The 21,438-nt window shown below is 45.0% G+C and overlaps 1 protein-coding gene across 4 annotated transcripts in view; it reads left to right on the top strand.

Annotated features, from left to right (window-relative positions):
- Positions 1–241: 241 nt before the first annotated feature.
- col13a1 (collagen, type XIII, alpha 1) overlaps positions 242–21,438 on the top strand; it is a 36,600-nt gene continuing 15,403 nt past the window's right edge. For 3 of the 4 annotated variants that reach the window (XM_079730795.1, XM_079730794.1, XM_079730792.1), the window contains exons 1-16: positions 242–255; positions 1,068–1,094; positions 3,228–3,278; positions 4,983–5,018; positions 5,517–5,543; positions 5,847–5,873; positions 7,320–7,346; positions 7,456–7,482; positions 7,806–7,832; positions 9,633–9,674; positions 12,245–12,328; positions 12,856–12,897; positions 13,032–13,049; positions 13,492–13,518; positions 13,632–13,676; positions 15,467–15,493. In XM_079730795.1, coding sequence (XP_079586921.1) covers positions 253–255; positions 1,068–1,094; positions 3,228–3,278; positions 4,983–5,018; positions 5,517–5,543; positions 5,847–5,873; positions 7,320–7,346; positions 7,456–7,482; positions 7,806–7,832; positions 9,633–9,674; positions 12,245–12,328; positions 12,856–12,897; positions 13,032–13,049; positions 13,492–13,518; positions 13,632–13,676; positions 15,467–15,493 — 537 coding nt within the window. In that variant the 5' untranslated portion in view covers positions 242–252. The remainder of the gene's footprint in view (positions 256–1,067; positions 1,095–3,227; positions 3,279–4,982; positions 5,019–5,516; positions 5,544–5,846; positions 5,874–7,319; positions 7,347–7,455; positions 7,483–7,805; positions 7,833–9,632; positions 9,675–12,244; positions 12,329–12,855; positions 12,898–13,031; positions 13,050–13,491; positions 13,519–13,631; positions 13,677–15,466; positions 15,494–21,438) is intronic. The other variant, XM_079730793.1, reaches the window with a different exon arrangement.

Below are 21,438 nucleotides of genomic sequence, written 5' to 3'. Positions count from 1 at the left end.
CAGCTTGCCCCATGATATCCAATTTTGTAAAAATGCACTGCCCAATGGCCAACATTTTGCCAAACGTTTTTCTATCCACACCATTCACTATTTCTTGAGCACAACTGAGCTTACGAATTGTATTTGGACGATACGCATGGTGTCCATTTCAAGAGTATAGCATTGCGAGGCTAATGGTATTGCTGACTGCTGTTCTTCTGACTCTGCATTGGTTGCTAGGGTGACAAGGGAGGTCTGGGAATACCTGGACGGATGGTGAGTTATGTGGTCTCCGGCCACTGTAGTACCATAGTATCAAACATAGTACCATATAAGCACCTTAATTATGTAGTTCTACAAAATGTATATTACCTTAGTATTACACCATATAATACCACACCATCGTACCCGATGGTTTGCTACATTGCACAACACATAAGCTATCTAAGTCCATTGTGGTTGGCTAGAAGAGACACTGGAGTTCCCTTTTGAGCCGTAGAACCCAATTGTGTGCTACTTGTCACAATTAGAAGAAATTGACGGGAAAGAAAATCCAAATGTAAAATAAAAGATCAAAGTTTATTTTATGAGAATATGTAGAATACTATTTCATGAAAAGTATAGCTAAGTACCTTTTGGAAATTCTTGGGCAAAGAAACAACGTTGAACTTGGTGTTCAACGGAGCACCTTTCAAAGTAACAGCTCATATCCCAGCTAGGGTTGGTTCGGGTGCTTTGTGAGCCTAAGCTAGTTGTCGATATATTGCTCCTCTTTTCTTGGCATCTGTCAAAAATATAGCCTGTCCTGAGACTACACTCTCCACTTCTTACATGGCACACCTCCAACACCAGCATCACCCATTACGCCACCACAACAGTCCCCTCAAACTCAAACCACCTCCACAACCATTGATCATCTCTGCATGTTTCATAGATCCCCTTTTAATGTATCTAATACTGGACCCTCTCTCTCTCTCTTTCTCTCTCTACACCTCCCTCTCTATATCTTTATCTTCTTCCCCCCTCACTCCCTCCTCCTATTTTTTCCCTGAACTTTGCATGCGACTGTCTGCTGTGATTCAACCCAGGGCTTAAAAGGACACGGAGGGGAGAAGGTAAGTGTAGGAGCACCTAGCTTTAGCATTAGCACTCAACTACTGCTCAATGTCTGCTCAATGTCTGCCAAGTGTCTACACCAGGGTCTCTGAAACTATGGCCAGGGGCCCAAAATGAGTTGTGATCCATAGTTGGGTCCTGGCCTGAAAAACACTCAAGAGCGTACAACCTCAAGCTCTCTAGCAAACGGTTGGTTCCAACAGACTTTATTTTGGGTCCCGCGATGAAAAGTTGAGGAATAGCTGGTCTACACTGAAATTGCAGGGCGACTAGTCCATCTGTGATCTGTGAGGATCTCTGTGTCCTGTTTTGTGAAGGGTATTTTTGCATCAGTAGGATTAGCTTCAGATAGTCAGAGTGCACTGCCACCTAAATAGTGAGTCACTTGAGAATATGGTGAGATGGGAAACAATGGGTGGTGGGTTTTTGGTAGATCTTTGCGCTGCATACAAATAAAGGTTCTGTATCCTTCCTAACAGGGAGACTTCAGACACTGTATAAAAAGCATTGTGATATGGCAGGAAAGTTATACAACGTACAATCCATGAGAAAAACATTTTCAAAACACAAATGCGGCCATATCCTTTCTCTCCAGGGGAGGGCTCATGTTCCTGGCTCGTGGCTGTGCCGGGGTCGCCATATGTTCACATACTTCCACGTTTTGTGAGATAATTCAAAATGAAAATGAGATGGGCGTGAGTCATCCACGGCATGTGATATCAGAGGATTTTTTTGGGGAAGCTAAACTCTTTTTATTTTCAGAACATTCTCTTAACTTTCAGAAGCATCTCATTCCTAGGCACTAGTTTTAATAACGGGAACCCTTTACTATTGTGTGGTTAGCTCATTAACTGCCAAACGAGAGGCTGGAGAAGTCGTAGAGTGAATCAATGAATATCTGCCAGCAGCACATATATTTTTTAAGCATTCTCTCCAAGATAGCAATACTCTGCCAGACATGCATAGAGAAAAGGCATATTTTCATTTAAACGTCATTTTTATAAAACTGCTTCTGTGGGTTTCAAAGCACGGCTTTGTGTGCCAAGCGACTTGTAAACGCAAGCAGGATAAGAGGGAGAACTGAGGCTATGAGCGACAGAAACCCACAGCCTGGCTTTTATGTTTTCCCAGGCCTGAGACGATTTCATTTTCAGGCTAAATAAAATCAGTGATTTCTTTGTTCGCTTCCCACATTATTACAGCGCTTGGTTCCAGTGTGTGCATCTCTGTGCTTTGGCTGCTGGTTTGGGTCTTTGATCTATTTCTGCCGTGTTTCACTGCGCTGCCCCCACCACAGTAATCCAAGCCAGGTCTAAAGTTATTTGCACATCTTCCCTTGTCTGCTCGCACCGCGCCGTAAGATGACCAACCAGGTTTACGGTTACCCAGACCCCTGCTCGCCACTCCATTGAAGCAGGGTTTCGACCTTTCCCATCATAGCTCCCAACCGATTCATCAAACCGAGAGTGCAAAAGGAAGCATTTCCCCTTCCCATAGTTGGTATATTTGTTCAGAAACTTGAAGAATCAGCCAGTTCCCTGTGTGATGGATGGCCGCCGCCATCGGCTCTGTCCTTGTGATAGAGTTTCATCTGGAGGGACAGAAGCTAATTAGATAAAGTGGCTGGTAACCGGAGGTGGACCTGGTCTTGTCTCGGTGGTTTGTGTGATTGTGCGGTGGAGGGAGGTCCTCGACGTGTAGCAGGAGGCTGAGACAGAGGCCAGGGCCCAGTGAGTCTCCCTCTGTAAACACAGCAGTGGGCCTAACCTTCTGAGTCTTAATGTATGGCTCCTAAAATCATAACCTCCTTCTGCTCTGGGCCGAAAGTCAAAGTAAACTTGACCACTAACGCCGGCATGTCCCTCAACTCGGTAATAGGATGAGGAGAAGTATTTATGTCTTAGGGGCTGGAAGCACCATAACTCTAATTTACTGTGGTAGACTGATTTTTCCTTGAGGTCTTGTCAACATATATCACCGTATAAGAAACAACGCTCTCCCTCTATCACTACGCAAATATGCCCTAATGGGAGTCTGCGGAGATCGGCACGAGGGCAGAATGGAGGAGTTTGTTTCCTTTGTGTCCCTGAATCCTTGTCCGGCCTCCTCACCGTGACTCCCTCTCTTCTCAGGGTGCACCGGGCGAGCCTGGGCTGTCCATCATCGGGCCAAGGGGACCTCCTGTAAGTGTATTCCCCTCTACTGTAATCACTACTACCTTTAATCCCCTACTCCTATGTCTCTCTATCAGTGTCTCCTTTTTTCTTTTCTCCTGCTCTTACGCACTCTTTGTCTCTCCGTCTCACATTCTCCTGTTCTTTATCTTTCTCCTACACTCCCTCTCTCAATTTTTTTTCTCTCTTCCGCTCTTTCCTCTTTCTCTCTCTCTCTTTATATCTTTATCTCTCTCTATCTCTCTCTATCTCTCTCCTCCTCTCACTCAACAACATCCTAAATCAAATTCTGAGATGTAAAGATGATTGCCAATGTCGTGTGCCTTGCCCTGCCTGTGATTATGGCAATCACTCATGCCTGTTGAATCAGGAAGTAATCAGGATGTTTCTCCAGGACCAACCTAAGGAAATGTAAATGTTCTTTCGGACAAAGAAGAAATATACAATGGAGCAATAATGGAGTAATGATATGACAACTATAATGACACATTTAATATCCTTAGACTGGCTTTAACTTTGAAGTAGTTTTCTTCATAATGTTAATTTTTTTATCTTCTTTTTTTTTTTAACCAGCCAATCGTCTGGCCATTTAAGTGAGGCAAACATGTGTTTTTTAAATCAGTGGTTATAGCAGTGCATGGCCGTTTGTGCCAGCTCTTCCAGAATGGTAATTGGCATTTCTAATGCATAGCAGACCGGGCAGGAAGTGAGACAGAGGAGGAGCCTCAAAATAAAAGCACAGCCAGACAGAAGCTGTCAAAGCATAGTTTATTGTTTTAAGTGAGATTATTAATATTTCTCTTCTTGGCAACGGGCCAAAGCATCTGTGCCAAGTTGTCATTTTCAGAGTCAAAAAAGTAAAATAGTACCAATAATCGTAATCAAATGCCTTACCTCATCAAAATCCTCCTTTCTCTCTGTCTCAAAAAACGAACAATATGCAAGCTTTCTATGAAAGATGGTAGCAATAAAGTTGTGCTATTTCGATACTTGGACAGCAGACTGAACCTCCCTTGGTAGACCCAGACAACAATCCTAATATGTTTCCCTTTGGTCAAAGACATACAATCTGTTTCACTAGCTGAACCCCTTCTATGTCTGTGTAATTTACCTTTTTGTTGTTGTCTGTAGAAACCCTCTCCTCTCTCTCTCTGCTCTCTCTCACTGTCTCTTTCTCTTTCACACTCTCTCTCTCTTTCTCTCTCTCTGTCTGTCTCTTTCTCGTCCCCTAGGATATTAAAAGTCTTGTACCAGACCGAGTCGTAGCCTCCTGAATATCCACTCTGACTACTCCAAGCTTGTTGTCTAAGCATTATTGACGTGGAATAATTCCTCCCTGTCGCCAGGCATAACGTGCAGCAGTCCATCTTTATTAAGCCTGCATAGGAGAAAATCTGTGCTTCTTGCCCCCATCTATTTCTTTGCAGGTTTTGTGTTTCAACTGATTTCCTAAAAAAAACCCTGACTGTTCCCCATACGGGATGCTGTATCACTCCCGCTGTCCAAGTCAATTACTGGACTTTGCCTTGGGGGAGGGGGGGTCAATGGAGAGTGGTGGTGGTTATTGGGTTATTGGGTTGGGGGGGCACCAAGAGTTCTGAGGTCTAGCTCCTCATACAGAGTTTCTTTGAGGGGGAGATCTCCACGTCAATCTGCGAGAGAAGTGCTCCTCCAAAAACACATCATCTCTGTTTGTGCTCTGTGTTTTCCTAGGGCCAGCCAGGCACCCGCGGGTTCCCAGGGTTTCCAGTAAGTGAACACTTGTGTCATTCATCTGCCTCACAACACTTAAGATGCAGGTTTAGGATTAGGGGCCACCGTGACAGTACACTGAGAGTGGAAGTTTGTTTTAGAAATCAGCTCAAGACCCTCAAAAGTATTTCTTGTTCCTGGTATTACCTTCTTGAAGGTAATGTCATTGAATGTCCATGTGTTGGTCTCTTCGTGACGTCTTGACTTTAATTCAAACCACTTTTTGAAAGAAAATAACAATTATTTACCCATAACATTTTTAAGCACATCACCTTTCTATTATTAAAAAGGAAGAACTTGAGTCACTGTTGGTCTATGCGGATAAAAACGTCCGCTAAATAACAAAAGAGTAAAAGTGCAAAATGCCAGCTATTCAAATGCAAAAGAAAATATGGATTTTACAATAAAAATGCTAGCAGATTGTGCTATGATTTTTCTTCTTTTTCTTTTCTTCTTTCTGCTTCTTACTCTACTCTTTGTCTTCTTTCATGCTAGGGTCCAATTGGGTTGGATGGCAAGACTGTGAGTTTTTTCTCTTTTTCTCAGAGATGTTATAATGATAATAATGATATAATTGAGTCAATGACTTTGCTTCTTTAGTTCCCGGTTTCATCAAACTACGACCGTAATGATCATAATTACGTTAAGAATGATTGTGGTAATTTCAGTCACAAAATCTCTATTAGAATCATTACCGCCATTACAGGGCACTGTTAAAGATGTCATTTATGTTTTTAGGAAGTTATTCCTATGGAAAATCAAGGCCAGGTATCTGTGTTTGAATGACTTTAACTCTTCACCGTTGATCACTGTTTTCTATCACAGGGACAGAATGGACAGAAGGGTGATATGGTAAGCTTTTCTCAAGACCAAAACCCCAAAAAAACTAAAACATATATAAGGCCTATTACGAGCATTGACAAGTTAACACAAATAAGAGATTCTTTTTTAATGTTCTATTAAGGTATCATATTATAAAAAAACAGTGTTTGACCACACATAATCATTAGAAAACACAAGTAGCAGCTTGTGTTTGTGGACAGGGTAATAGGATAGCAGGGCCTGCTTTAGTAGAATAAGGAAATGACCAGACACACTTCAGAATAGAGCTGATCCTATATTTTCAGGTTTGTGCAACTCTTTGTTATTTTTCTAACATAGGCTTTTGAAAATCAGGTCATGTATTACTTTTCTTGATCTAATTTATGTTGTGTATTTGTACTATTTGAATTTCTATGAATTCTAAAGCAACCCACTCAAATGATGTGCTGCATTACCAATGAAAAACTCCCCGGGCAGCTCTGTATTGAATAAACAGTTTAAGACGATATTAAGTTCTGAAGAATATCATCATCACCCTATTAGAGTAGCCGATGTGGTTTTGCGTTGACTTATTTAGTCACAAACACCCACTTATGCCTTGCTGGCCACCGGAGAAATAGCACTTCTTTAGCAGACTTGGATCGTGGAAGTCAGTCCTCTTGCCAACCTCAATAAAGATATATTTATAGAAGAAGGGGAAAATGCCCTGAATGCTCTGTGGTGTGAGCTTTTTTCAGACATTGACAGAAACTGTTTTCTGTCACTCCTTTGGGTAGTTCAACCTTTTTTCCCCAGGATGGCTGTTTAAAGAGCATTAGTCTTGGTGAGACAGTGGGAAGTTATTCTGTGTGTGGGGGGGGAAATGAGGTATGTTTTGAGAAGGGGGGGGGGGGGGGCGGGGGTTCTTTCTTGCCTATTCTGACCCACATTACCGGTGGGCTCCCATTTGGTTAGAATCTGGAGAAACCGTTGATCTCCAGTGAAAACACCACAGTCTTCCAATAGGTGTACATCTGCGTCTGGCTAAAATAACGCCGGAGGGGTGATTAACGACACTATAATGAGCTGGTTTTCCTAACCCGCTCCCTGCCCCCGCCTGAGGGGACGTCAAGCAGTATTGCATGGAGCATTCAAGGCAGGTAGCCTTGGGGAATGTTCCCAGACGTGGGGTTGGTGGGGTTGGTTCGGAGCTGTGGTGTGGGTTCTTAGGTGGAGGGTCACCAGAGTGCTGCTGTGGGCTGGATGTATCCAACTGGGCCCTGGCTTCCTCGGGTCCATTAATCAAGGCTGTGGCAAGGCTCTGACAGATGGGGAGAGCAGCACACCCCAGGAGCCGCTGGGAAGTCCTATTGAATCGCTCAGTCCAGGACCAGTGATTAGAATGGACTTGGTCCAGGAGACCTGCCGCTTGGGGATGGCTCTTTATTGTTTTCCAGTTCACTGATCGCTTTGCTTGACTCTTCTATCCTCTTTCAGGGTCAGAAAGGACTGACGGGGCTCCCAGTAAGTTTTTAAACGTTTAATGGCATCGTCTTTGACTTTTTCACCCTATTAGCAGTACTTTGCCGTTTGTTTGTTGGATATTAATTCAAACTTATGTTTCTTCTACTAGGGTGACCATGGACCTAAAGGAGAGAAGGTCAGTGATCATTTGCACATGAGAATATAACTTATTCAACTAATGGCCATATTGGTTAGTTGAGTGTGGAACCCAACAAATATTTGGAAACCATGACAACTCAATGCGTTATTTTTAGTTCTGCATTCCATTTCCCCGCCCAGGTAGCCATTAGAATGCATTTCCATTGAGTTGTCACGGTTTCCCCAAAGATCCTATCAGGTTTGCCCACCCGACTAACCAATGAAGTCTCTAGGTGAATACAGTCTATGGAGAATGACCTGAACTCTATAGCAGACATACAATAACAAAATACTAATCTTCTGTTTATCTTCATTCTCCAGGGTGTCTGCGGAGACTACTCACACAGGGTAAGACATCGTTCTTCTGATCTCCATGTTTGGTATTCAGTTCCCAACCAAAATATTCCCCCAATCTCCCATATGCATCTCCTGTTCACCTCTTCCATTCTTTGGCTTCCATCATGGAAGTGGAGTCCGCACTCATGGTGCAGAATGCAGGGAACTTTGGAAGACAAGAGGAACAAGAAGAATAAAACAACCAGAAGCACGGTCTAGACGGACCAATTAGTTTGTGATCAGTAGCACATGAGAGACAGAGAGAGGGAAGAGAGAGTGAGTTTGAGGCAGTGAGGGCATTCCAGTTTGGCCCCGGCGTCTCCGGCCCTCTGCTGTTTCAGGGAAAACAAGGCAATTACTGGCAGGCTCACGGAGCAGCAAGTCAGATGTGATAAGGGCCCTGTGTGAGGCGGGTGCCAGGAATAGGAGTTTCCAGTGTGTGAGGTTTTTTAAATTTTCTTTCACCCGACCCAACTCTGATAGCTAGGTCGATTTGGGGCATAATTTCACCTTCAAGCTATTAAGCGACCTTGCTGTGGAGGCATTCATTTTTTTTATTTTGCTACCAGTTAAGTGAACTCCCAAAATAACATCCAAGAGCACATGGAAAGCTTTCCTTTTCAGAGGTTGCTATTGTGAGCATTACGTTGTCGTATGCATCTCAGACTGCTGGACCCAGGGGAGGAGGTGTAGATGGTTTGGGATGAGGAAGTAAACAGAGTAGCAAGTCATTTATTTATAGTGACTCCCCTGGGAATACTATTAAGGTAGGTTCATTTGGGGTGAGTGGGTCGGTAAGGTTGGGTTAGTCGTGACGAGTCGGTCGGTAAAGGAAGGGTCGGTAGTAGGAAGTGAGTGGTTAGGCGTAGGGTAGGGTCGGTTCTTGGATATGGCCCTTTGGTGCCTTCATAACATTATAGATTGGTCCTCCTGTCAAAGAACCTCCATTTCCAACCATAGAACCAATCACTCCTCATCCTTAGTATAAACACATGGTAGAAAAAAAAGCAATTGGGACTCCTTTGGTTGCGTTGGAAATGACCACCTGCCTGATTATGTAGGAGCTCTTTGTCCAGGACCTTCCACTGAAAACCATGGCTGCCATGCGCTCCAGCCAGCCTTTGGTGTTCAAGGTTTGTGGGAGCCTGAAAACACCCCCACATCCTCCAGGTGGATTAACCCAGTCCTGCCGCAAAGAGAGCCCATGCTCCTGTACCCTCTGCTCTCCACTGCTAAAAAGTGACCAGGCCAAACTGAAATGGAGAATAACAATTGCTCCTTTTTCAGTTTCAATTGAGCAAAATGCTGCTCTTTTTAATGCAACTTGCAATACCATCACTTCCTGATTTGTAGCATTTTCTTGTGTAACTTCGTAAACCGTGTTCATGTTAGTGAATTTGGTGGACAGTGGGAAACGGTGAAGGATACAGCGGCAGTTTTGCCTACTTTTTGTATGTTTTACCCCCCATTACTTATATATGTTCTTCCCTGTATAATCTTCTGAACATACTTTATATATTTCCTTATGAATGCACCTTCAATGTGGAGGCTATTGAACATTAAATTGTTTGATTAAATGTATAATTTAGTCAAGATGCTTAAACTATTTATTATTGAAGGCTGCGCTATTCCTGTGTCTTAGAAAGAACAATGCTGGAAATATGTACTGTATGTAAAAAGTAGGCAAGAAGCATGCAGCTCACTCGCCCAGTGGCGGTGGAACAAAATGACTCCAGTGGTTAACAGTGGGGAAGTACCTTTCCCCCCACTTCTCTCTAAACTGTAAACTGATGATGCTGGTGGTCTCAACAGAAGCGACGTATTGTACAGCCGTGTGTTGGACAGTTAGCCACAGTAAGTCTGGTCGTGTTCTGCGCTGTGCTGCACAGCTCTCTTTGTGGCAAGGCTGTCTTCCACTTGACCTCCACTGTGTTTCAACCTAAAGGCCAGTTTGGGTGGCAACCTGAGAGATGAGGGGTTGATGTAGGACTGTGGCTTCGTAAAGAATAGATCACTCTAATTTCTCGAAGAAATCTCATTTCTTGCCCAGTCACAAATCAACCCTTCTTATCTCAAGCCTTATCCGGCCTCTAGATTGCATCGGCAATACCTCGCCTTGTCTTTCTTTTTTTATCTCTCGCATTCTTTCTTTCCGAGCATTCGTTCCTCTGTACTTCGGCAATTTCTTTATTTTTCGCTCTCATGTTGATTTCTGTTGTTTCTTCTCCTCTCTTCCCCCCTCCCCCTCCCTCTCCCTCTTCTCTTCCCTCCTCTTCTCTTCCTCCTCGCCACCCGTTTCCTTTCCATGACCTCCCGGTGACCTTTGACCCGTGAACGTTTTGGCCCCCGCTGGCCACCTGTGCTTTGTGACCCCTCTTCCTCTCCTCCCACCCTCCTCGCCTCCCCCACCTCCCATCCAACCTGCTCCCTCCCTGGCAGATGTTGCCCATCACTGTGCGCAACATGCCGTCCATAAGCCCTCTAATCCTAAAGCGTCTGAAGGTACAGCTCTCTCTGCTCCCCATACTCCCCCCCCCCCCACCCCCCATCCCTAAACCCCCACTACCCTTAACCCCAACCCTAACCCCCTGCACCACCACTACCAACCTGAGGATGCCAACCGCCGTCAGCCAGCCGCCGACCTCTGACCCTGTCGATGTGATGGTCAAACTGCAGTGAAACCCCTGGAGAATTTATGATGTTGGGGGTTCATTTTGGGTTAGCTAACCCTAAGACCAACATATCTTAAGCCATTAATCTTCCTTGAATCTCAAGATGAATCAATTATGATTACATTAATCATAACTACTTGACTCAAAGGAGATCATTTCATATGCTCAGTGTAATATACTCATTAGAATGCTTCATGGCCCATTTAGTTTAGTCAGAAATTCCCCCTGAGAAAAGCTGGAAAGCTTTTTACTATTTGATAAAAATCTGTATAGTAGATCAAAAAGAAGAAAAACAAAGTTTGGACCACACACAATCTAGCATCCTGTTCTCACCGGATCCGGCCATCAAACACTCATGTCCGTCCCTATGAAAGAGCTGGAAAGGTGGCCATGCTGGCCCCTGACCAAGGAGGGCCCCTGGCACAGGTGGACCCCTGTTGGCATCCGCCCTCCATCTTGTTTTCCACCCCCCACCCCCCCAGGTGTGCTGTCTTCTCTGTGCCAGGACAGAATACCTTGTTTGGAGACAAAGCATTGCACTGTGGTATAGGGAGAAACCGTAGAGGAAAAGGAAATACCACCCCTTCACTGTTTTCTAAAAAGGCCCGCTGTGTGGAAGCAATCTTCTGTACCCTGAATGGAATGTGGTCATTGAACAGACACGCAGGCATAAATCGTAACCATAGACCACTAGGTAGGGGGGAAAAATGATGGAATATAAATCTAACATGGACGGATATGTTCCGGATTATCTCAAGGAAAAGACATGGTGCCGGAGTTGGCAACACTTGCTTATCCAGGGCTACTGTACGCTGTGATTACACTGCTGGATCACGGCCAGCCAGCCCTCCACTTGAAAGTCCTCATAAGTCAGAACACATGCGTGCGTGTGTGTGTTTGTGTACGGTGTGTGTGTTTGTGTGTGTAAATGAATACTATGCTTGTGAGGACTCGGGTTCTAGCCATGTGAGAAAACGTTCCTGCCTTCAAACCGAGCAGACGTTGAATCTTTCCAGACGTACTGTTTGGGTTTTTATTACCGGTAGTCAGACTACACATGATAAAGGCCCTCGTGTTAGCGATAGCTCTCTAGAACCCAAACAAAGGAATGGGAGAAAGAGATGTAGGATGGTGGGCTTTTCAACTGGTGGACTTATTTCTCTGGTAACCCATTCTGGCTTTTAGATCCTGTTGTCGGCGTGAATTAAACTCTTCAGTCTGAAATGTGCTGATCTCCGTGGACAACTTTCAGCCACATAGACATGAAGAGAAGATTCTTTCCCCAAGTCATGGCTAGAAATTCACTTGGTAGATAGACATGTAGCAGTGATGATCCCCTCACTAAAATAAGGGACATGTAGCAGTGATGGTCCCCTCACTTAGATAAGGGACATGTAGCAGTGATGATCCCCACACTAAGATAAGGGACGTGTAGCGGTGAATGTCCCTTCAATAAGATAAGCCTCCATCAATAAACTATCCATGCTATCCCCAGTGCCAGTCTCTCCAAACAAGGAAAAAAAAAACGACGTGCCTTGTTTACCTGCTTATCTCGCTTCCCTGGCTAACGTTGCTCTGCAAAGCATAACTTCCTACATGCTACACATGCAGTGTATGTATGTGTGTGGCAGTGTGACCTGTGCGGTTCTTGTGCTGGCATGTGAGTGCAGTGGATCGGAGTGGTGGTGCTGTGTTGCGTGGCATGGTCCGTCAGCGGGCCGGCGTGGCAGATTGTAACTTTAGGTCTCTCAGCAGGGCGAGACCGGAGCCCAGGGCCCCCCGGGACCTCCAGGGCCCCCCGGGAACACCGGCCTGAACGGAGTCAGCGGCCCACCGGTAAGAACCCGGGCAGCGACTTAGGATCACCTGGACTCTGGTCCCAGGTGGACCTTGTAAAAGCTTGTAGAAACAAACAACTGGATAGAATGGTTGATCTACACTGGTTTCGTTGGGGGAACACTGGTGGTTAGGGCGTTTGACCCCCAGCTGTAAGGTTCTGGGGTTCAAACCCCAGTATCTGCAGTCTAACTGTAGACACTGGGGTCCGAACCCAGAACTTTGAGCAAGCTGAATATAATGTCTTACAAAGTCCTATTCTAAGCAAGGTTAAAAGCTTTCCAACTATTTGAGCAATTTCTCAATGCCATGATTACTGCTCATAGACCATTACTTAATGTCTAATCCTAATTAATTTGAGCTGTTAATGGTTTAACACGGGTAAATCATCTGCAGAACCTTAAATAAACATATGTAGAATACCACTATGGTCTCACATACATACCAGGTTTATTTTGCCAGTTATCACACGTGGGTTTACCTCTGCTTAACGCTCCTCTATAAAGTCGTGGTGTCTGTTTTATTAGGGAAAACCTGGCGAAGCCGGGAAGCCAGGGAAAGATCCAAGGGTGAGTAGAGCTTTCGGCCTCAGCCAAATCCTTCCTTTTTCAAATTTTTTCTCTCCATGTTCCCATCGTGTAAAATACACTGACATTTAACAGTTATCTCTTGGTTTGTTCCCCCCCCCCCCCCCCCCCCACAGTTAATACCAGGAATGAAGGTAAACACACACTGAGTTTCAACGGGGTAACCACAGCAAAGATGAAACAGAAAGGGTTCAGAATGTGTCAGACTCTGAACAGACACCACCGCATTACTAGAATCGACCTGGTTTCCTTTGGACTGAATCAGACTATATTTCCCACTATTGAACCAACTGGGATATATTATGTGGGATTATGCAGGAAGCTATTAAACTTTCAAGACAATGGCTGGATGAATATAATTCCCTTACACTGAAATAATGGCAGTTGTGTAAATGTTTCAAAGTATAATGTTCTGAAATTAAGACTTTATTTAGAGGTTTATAAAAAAAATCTTTGTTTAAATGACTGCAGCCTTTTCAAAGTAGAATACTTTGAAGCCCTTCTAAAGTCTGCAGTAGATGTTTATCCAAGTGTTCCTAATAGAGAGTCAACTATTAATGGATGTTCTCATTATAGGGTGAAGCAGGAGTACCAGGGCAAAAGGTAAGTTCCAAGTCTTCCATACGATTACACATACAATTACCCATTGGCAAGAATGATGGTACATCCTTATCTCTCTTTCTTCTCAAACTAATCGTCCTTCCATCTCTCCCCAGGGTGACCAAGGAGTCGTTGGCCCGGCCGGTCCTCAAGGCCTACAGGTAGGCTACACCTGTTCTGTGTGCTTGTAAGATCGATGCATGATAGATGTTGTTAAGAGCAGGTAAGCTTGCTCTATGATTCCTGCCAGTGTGGACATTATGGGGTTGAACCCAGAACCTTTCGGCCAGCAGTCCAACATCCTAACAAATTTACCATCCTTCCCCCGCAGATACTTACATAAAAAAACAAATATACACCAGATATTCACGAGTATTCACAAATACTAGTCCTTCAGTGCTGTGCATTCTGCGGGGTAAAGTGCTGATCACAAGACCACACTATGAGTAGTCAGGGGTTGTTGTCGCTGCTGTGGCTTAGTTCTGTCTGTGGACTAGACTGACAAACACACAGACAAACACACACACATCACACAGAGGGCCACACGCCAGCAGTGCCGGCTTAATGGATTTCGCCTCGGGGGTGCGGAGGGAGACGTGCGCACCCCACCAGGCCTGTTCTGCCTGGCCTCCTCTTCTCTGTTCCACGGCTCTGTGAACCTCCTCTGGAGGGCACGCGCACACACACACACACACACACACACACACACACACACACACACACACACACACACACACACACAGGCATGCAAACACATGGTTGCTCATGCGGACCGGCACAGCAACTGTTCCCTTCCTATCTTAACTACCACAGCGCATGACGAAAGAGGGAAGGAGGGGGAGAGAGAGAGAGGGAGATTGTGTGTTGGAGGTAAAAAAAAGTGCATTGATGCAAGAAAGAGGGAGAAGCACAGAGAAAGTTATACAATGAGTTATCAAAGGGAAAGAGGGAGGGATGGGAGGACAGAGATGGAAAGAGGAGGGGAGGGATGCAAAATGATATAGATGGACAATGGAGTAATTGGGGATGAAGATGAAAACAGGAGGAGAGGGGGGTGGTTTGAGTCCAATGTACTCCGACCATCACCTCCTCCTCCTTCACTCCTCCTTGTCTCTACCATCCCATCTTTCTCAGGGTCAGCCTCAGCCGCGGCTCTCCTCTCGCTATATAAACCACCGGGTCCGGCCATCTGGCCATCGTCAGACTGTGTTTACCCGCGCTGTCGTGACCCAAACCACAACTCTCCCTATCCATGACACTATACTCCCTCACAGCGTTTATTGGGCTAAGACTTAAGGTTGGATCCACCATGGTTCTCTTTTTTCTTTTCCTTCTTCTATTAAAAACATCATGGCCCCCTCCTTCATTGCACGGCTTTGAGCTTCCGTTCGGATTATTGCCTCGTAAACGTTAAAGCACAATCTTCCTATCTCTCTCTCTCTCTCGCGCTCTCTCTCAGGGTTTTTTCTTTCCATGAGCTAACTGGTCTCTTCTTATGAGGGAATAAATTCCTGTTTCTACGGCTCAAATAAAAACACAGATACGTTATGTCCTCATTGTAAACCATTTTCCTTTTTATAATCATTGATTTGACTTTTATTCCGGAACATATCCCTGGGCAAATAATAACTCAGAAGGGATGTTAGATATTCCTTACATATTTTAAATAAATAATATTCGCTGGCAAGTTGTCTTGGAAAGTGCAAATATAGTTTGCAAGTCAGCTGCTCCTTTGATTACGGTATAACCTACAAACTTGGAGCCTTGCAGCGCAAACTTTGTTGTGGTGGTGGTTTGAGGGCGATGGCGCCATCTTGTGGAACACAATGATATTGATTCAACTTCAAAAAAAAAAAAAAGGGAATAATCCTTGTTATTTTATTTATGCATCTTTTTGTGATGCAGGACTGACCGTTTTCTTTTTCTTTCTATTTATGTCCTTCTCTAACAGGGATTAAAGGGAGATCAAGGCATCCAGGTAAAAACATTTTGCAGCATGCTTTATGGATACACTGTATATCATCAGTGCAGTGATAGTGGCGTTGATTTGTTCTGCATCCACCAGCCGGTCGGGTGGTCATCCTCAGTGCAGCTCTGTGTACTTTCTGACTGTCTGACAAAAGATCAAGCACGCCTGTTTTCACATATTTACGACCAGCAGCCTGTGCCTACAGGTTGCGGATTACGTAGAGGTCTCTGCTTAAGTATTTGGGAAGTAGACAAACGGTGGTGGTGGTGGATGTGGGGGGGGGGGCTCTTCCCTGTCTGGTTGCTTCATCAAAAAACGACTTCAAACAGCATGCACTACGGACACTTCAGCCCCCCCCACCACCACCACCACGTGTCCGTCACTCTGTCCAGACTTTTAAACAGAATAGTCATTTTGAAAAGCCGCCAGGCTGGGGTCCCCGTCGACCCCGACGATGGGAGCCCCCCGTGATGGATGGTTCTGGAAGCTTTCGTCTTAAGACCAACCAAAAGGAAAACCGAGGGGAATTATGGATGTAGCTTTTCAGCAGGTGCACGGCGAGAGCAAATACTCCCCCCCCCGGCCCTGGGACATGTCGACTGCTCTTCACATCACAGTGTGTTGTGTGTGTGTGTGTGTTATCTCCAACAACGTCTCCGTCCGTTTTTTCTGTAGGGACGAGCGGGAGAAAAGGGTATCCCTGGAGGGAAGGGAGAGCAGGTATTTGGAGAGGCAGGCGTTGCGTGTGGCATGCCGGGGTGGGGGTGGGGTTGGTGTGGGGGGAGTCTCGAGGCGATGACATGCATGGTCGTAGGATAGATGGCCCCGGCCGGAGGGAATGTAGCCCCTAATCCACTCATGGCTGCCTGGGGAATAACCTGGAGTTGGACTGACCTTCTCGCTGAGAGTGCTTTTTCTCAAAGAGACAGTGCCTTTAGTGAAATATATATTTTTTAACTATCTGTTTAAAATATCAAATTCAAAAAGAGTGGATAATTTATTTTTCTTAACGATCATTGACCTGATTTGGTTTGGCCTGTCTCAATAAAATAACGGCCTTCCGTCCCATCAGACATACACAGGCTGTTAAGTCAAGTTAAGTCTTATTTACGGCCCTCAATGCATTTGCCTTAGCCTTGAACCCCTCTTACTCAGTCTTTGGACTATATTTAGATGATTAACTGTACAAAGGTTCAGCCAATGTAGATACGTGTGCTACAGGTTCAACAACTTCAGGTTAACTCATGACTTTATTTATGTCTAACTTGGTTAATCTCAACTAATGGTTTGTCTTATTTTTCATGTTGAAACACAGTAACCAAATTACAATAATTGTATATTATTATAATACTTATATACAATATTTGATTATACAGCTTCTTACGTCACAGAAGAGCAGACACATTAAATGGTTTTAAACCTCCTTTTGGACCTCAGAATTGTTGCTTAAGCTTGTTACTTATTCTGGTTCTACTCTGGGAATTCAAAAGAAGTTCCATTATCTAACCACGTTAGATTTGTCTTGGAGATTTAAATTACCCAACGACACTGTGACGATTGAAAGTCATTAAAGTTACCATAAGACATAGTAGCAACTCTCTCTCTCTCTCTCTCTGTCTATACAATAGCAGGGTTATAGCAGGGTTCCAGCAGCGCTACTTTTGGGTTAGCATCAGGGATGAGCTCTGTCTATATTAGCAGGGTTAGCGATAGCACTGCAGTGTTCCAGCATTGATGCTGTTGGGTTGCATCGGCGATGAGCTCTGTCTATAAAAGCAGGGTTAGCGATAGCACTGCAGTGTTCCAGCAGCGCTACTGTTGGGTTAGCATTGGGGACGGGGCGGGAGGGGTGAGGACAGACCTCTTAGTACTCAGTAGGGCCTCAACCTGAGGTCTCACCGAGTCCAGGGGCCTCCCATGTGATTCGTAACCATAGCAACGGCTCCCGTGTTCCGCCGAAGCGCTGGCAGCTAGCAGCGGTAGCAGCTGGAGCACTTGCCTTGGATGTTTTCTACATTAAGACCTATGGGGGGAGGGAGAGGGGAAGAGAGAGAGGAAAGAGGGAAAGATTGAGAAATAGTGAAAGGGGGGGCGTGAGAGAGAGTGAGAAAGAGGGAAAGAAAGAGATGGTGAGATGGGTGGTGGTTGAGGGGGCAGGAAAGGAAATATTGGTGGTATGCACAGGAAGCAGCAATGTGGGCTTTTATTGTATTATAATAAAGAGAAAGTGCTTTAGCAGAGCCCATCCTTCAAAGTTATGGTATGGCCACCTCAGGAATAGTGGTTTGCTCTGATTCTCGTGGTTTCTCTCTGATCAGTCTAGGGCATATTCCTCTTCCCACCATAAAGAAAAACGGCAAATAATAAAATACTGTGGTATTTACAGTGAATATCTACATGGGTCTGACCGCAGTGTGAGCCTACACTACTAAACCTCTTCAAACCCCTTACCGCCATCACAAGCGGGATTCCCAGCGTCCCAGACAGGACAAGGCCGGCAGCAGACCCTCGAGTGTTACTGAGCCGCCCTCCCAGCTGGCCACACGGGGAGCAGCAGGCTGGTGGGCTCCAGGAGCCGGAAGTCAGTCTGGACGCTGGCCCCTCTCGGCTCTTATATTTAATAAGTTCCTTCTTAGGAAAAAACAGATTCAATTTCCACCCCCTGGTAATTGGCAAACTTTGGGCACTGAAAGAAAGACTGAAGGAAGGAAATAAAGGAAAGAGAGGGAGGGAGGGAGAAGAAGGAAAGGGATAGAGAGGGAGGGAGGGAGCAGAAGGAAACCAATAAAGAAAGTGAGAGAGAGAGTATGAAAGAAAGGAAGTAGTGAGAACAGAGGGAACAAACCCACAGTGGATTTTGTGGCCGGAAACCTCAGCGGAGTGTTGCACCATGGAGAGTCTGGCGGGGGTTGAAAACCTGTGTCTTCCCTGAGCCGGTGAGCAGACCTCTCTCTGCGCTTCCCTCCTGGTTCACTGGGAAGAGAGGCCCAGCCAGATGGACTAGGCATCAGCATTAATACCCATGGCTGTGCTGACCATGTGGAGTTTACATTGAGGAGAACTGAGGATGCTGTGAATTAGCGTTGCAGTGTGTCCAGTCTTTTGTGGGCTGGTGTTTATTTGGGTTATTAAGTTCTGTAATGGGCTGCATAATGTCTGTGGACTGATTTGTCTGAGTTGCAAGTTCATCGTAATCAAACAATGAGTAGCAGTTAACTGTTTATCTGTAGTGTAGTGAACTGTCTCCTTTATTTATTTATACAGGCGTAGCCGTTATTTGTGTTTTAAGTTATGGTGGAAACTCTGACAGCCATGACCTGTGTCGATGTGTCTCTTCTCGGGAAAGAGAGGCCATCGGACACGGCACTGCAATGCCTCGCCAAATTCAGGGAATTGCTGTGGTGTAACATTTGGTGGTAACTATTTGGTTGTTTAGCAGACAGCTTTCATCCACAGTGACTTATGCTGAATTGAAGATGCATGTCATGTGTCACTCGCTCAAGGATGCCTTCAGGTAAGCTGTGGGGACAGCAGGGTTTGAACCCAGAACCTTTGGGCCGGGACTCTAACACCCTAACCACTATTACCCAAGCCTGCCTGAACCGAGCAGGGGGTTAGGGGGTGGTCTGTTCCATGGCAGAGCTCGCGTCCGAACCAGAGGGGGGGAACTAGGGGAGGGGAGAGGGAGGTTGGAGTGTCCTCAGAAGAGGGATCAACGTATCGATAAATCACCGCTTGGCATGCAAGCTTGGCAGGTACATGTAGGCTGACAGCAACTGGACACATCATGTGGCAGAGAGGGAGAGAGAGAGAGAGAGATAGGACACACAGAGTGTCAGTTAGGGGAGAGAGAGAGAGAGAGAGAGAGAGAGCAAGTTACAGAGGAAGAGAGAAGGAAAAGGACAGAGAAAGGTGAGATGGACTAATATAGCAACAAAGTTCATGTGTGGTAAACGAGGGCTCAGGGAATACTAGAAGCTGATTGGAGGAGCTGGAGATCAAAGCAAATCTCTATTTCCTGTTTTGTTTTAGTTGGCAGGGGACGGGACGTCTCTATGAGAACCCACCAAGTGATACGAGACATGGGCACTCTGTGTACAGACACCAACATACACACAAATTACTGTTGAGGCAAACGCCTACACTCACACACACACCATTCGTGCACACACACAAACACACATAAACACACACAAATAAATTATGCAATACAAACACAATACGCTTATTAATCTTTTCAGTAAATACACTGATAGAGGGTACTTTTTTTGCATCCCCATTAAGCAACTGAAAATCTATGTTGTTGATTCACTCAACAACGATTATCTAAACACAGTTTCAGTGGACATTTGGACATTTAATGGAATGAGACGATATCTTAGCTCATGTGTTTTAGTTTAGTTCTACTTTTCCTCTGTATGAATCATAATAACTTCATCAATCCACAAACAGCCCACCATGTTTCCTCAGCAATGTTCTCTATGATCAGCTACCGCTACATATCACAACCTTTAGAAGGTTAACCCACCCATGATAACAGATCTTTCACGATTGTGAACCGGTTTGATAGGGTTCCACAGTTCTCAAAACCTGAAAATTAAAAAGCTCGGAGCTTATGGGGCTCTGTCCGAGCCTGGGTCCAAGCATCGACTACATACAAGGTTATATTTAAAAAAAATCTAAACATAATATTGTCCACCGGCCTGTTCGGCCTTGCATGGAGCAACCATTCAGGAATCTATATTTTAGATTACGAAGCCTCCAATGTAGAGCACTATGGAGCGTGTCCCAAATATTTTCAGTCTGTAAGTTTGTGGCAGAATTGGCCATGATTGCCATGATGAGTGAGAAATAAGGGGTGTGGCGTGAGAGTGTGTGAACAGGCTCATTTGTCTCTCGTTCGATGCGTGAGGGTTGGCAGCTCTGTGTATAAATATCAGCAAAAATGTTCGATCCCCCCATCCATACTCAATCAGTGAGTTATGGATTCATGAATTTATTCCCTTTCCTTGTATTTCTAGCCGATGACCCAACAGGGGTCCGTAAATAGACCTTGAACTGTGAGCCATGGCTTTTAGCATGTAGCGAAGCATACCTGCAATGAGGGGTTAGTGAAACCTCATCTCCGATGTGTTTGGTACTCTGTGTATCCAACATGGCAGCTGCGAGCTTACGTCACTCGACATCGCCTGCGCGTTAATCCGTCCAAATGAAGAGGCAGGCAAACACACTGTTCAATTTAATAACCCACTAGAGGGTCTGTGTGTTTGTGTCTGTATGTGTGTCGCCGACTATTTATACCAAACCTATTTCAGAAGGTTAATCATCACGTGACCTGTTTTTGACGGATTCTAATCTGTACCAGCTTTCACTCCTGCCTTTCAACGCACACACTATAACTGCCTGGCCGGGGCTTAGCTAACTCGCATGTTCCCACGCATGTGAACTCTTGTGTGCTTTCAGCTCTGTCCTTCTCTAGTAAATGTCTGCCTTACTCTGTTGATCTCTAATTCTAGTCGATTATTGAAGAATTTATAGCTCTTTGTTGACTTTGATTTGAATGGTGTTTTTCAAATTATATTGTGCTAGCTATCAATATTAACACATATTACATACTTCTTGATGTTAACCCCTTATTAAACTATTCTCTGCCTTTTTATAATCCCTCACTTTTTCTTCTTCTTCTTCTTCTTCTTCTTCCTTTATCTGACCTGTGACCCCTGTAGGGTGAATCAGGCTTTCCTGGTGTTCCTGGGCAAAAGGTACATGCAGTTTAGAACAGGATTAGTTGCTTTCTTTGTTGTTAATAAAATTGTGTGGTTGTAACTTCAATTTTCCCGCTATTTTCCCCTCCCACTGAACCTAAGGGACAAGTTGGCATGTCCGGCATCCCTGGTATTCCCGGAATCCCAGGGAAACGGGGTTACAGGGTAGGCCTGGCATGGAACGGTCAT

The sequence above is a fragment of the Pollachius pollachius genome, assembly GCF_949987615.1.
Source record: "Pollachius pollachius genome assembly, chromosome: 2".
NCBI lineage: Eukaryota > Metazoa > Chordata > Actinopteri > Gadiformes > Gadidae > Pollachius > Pollachius pollachius.
This window is presented reverse-complemented; position numbering and strand designations above follow the sequence as displayed.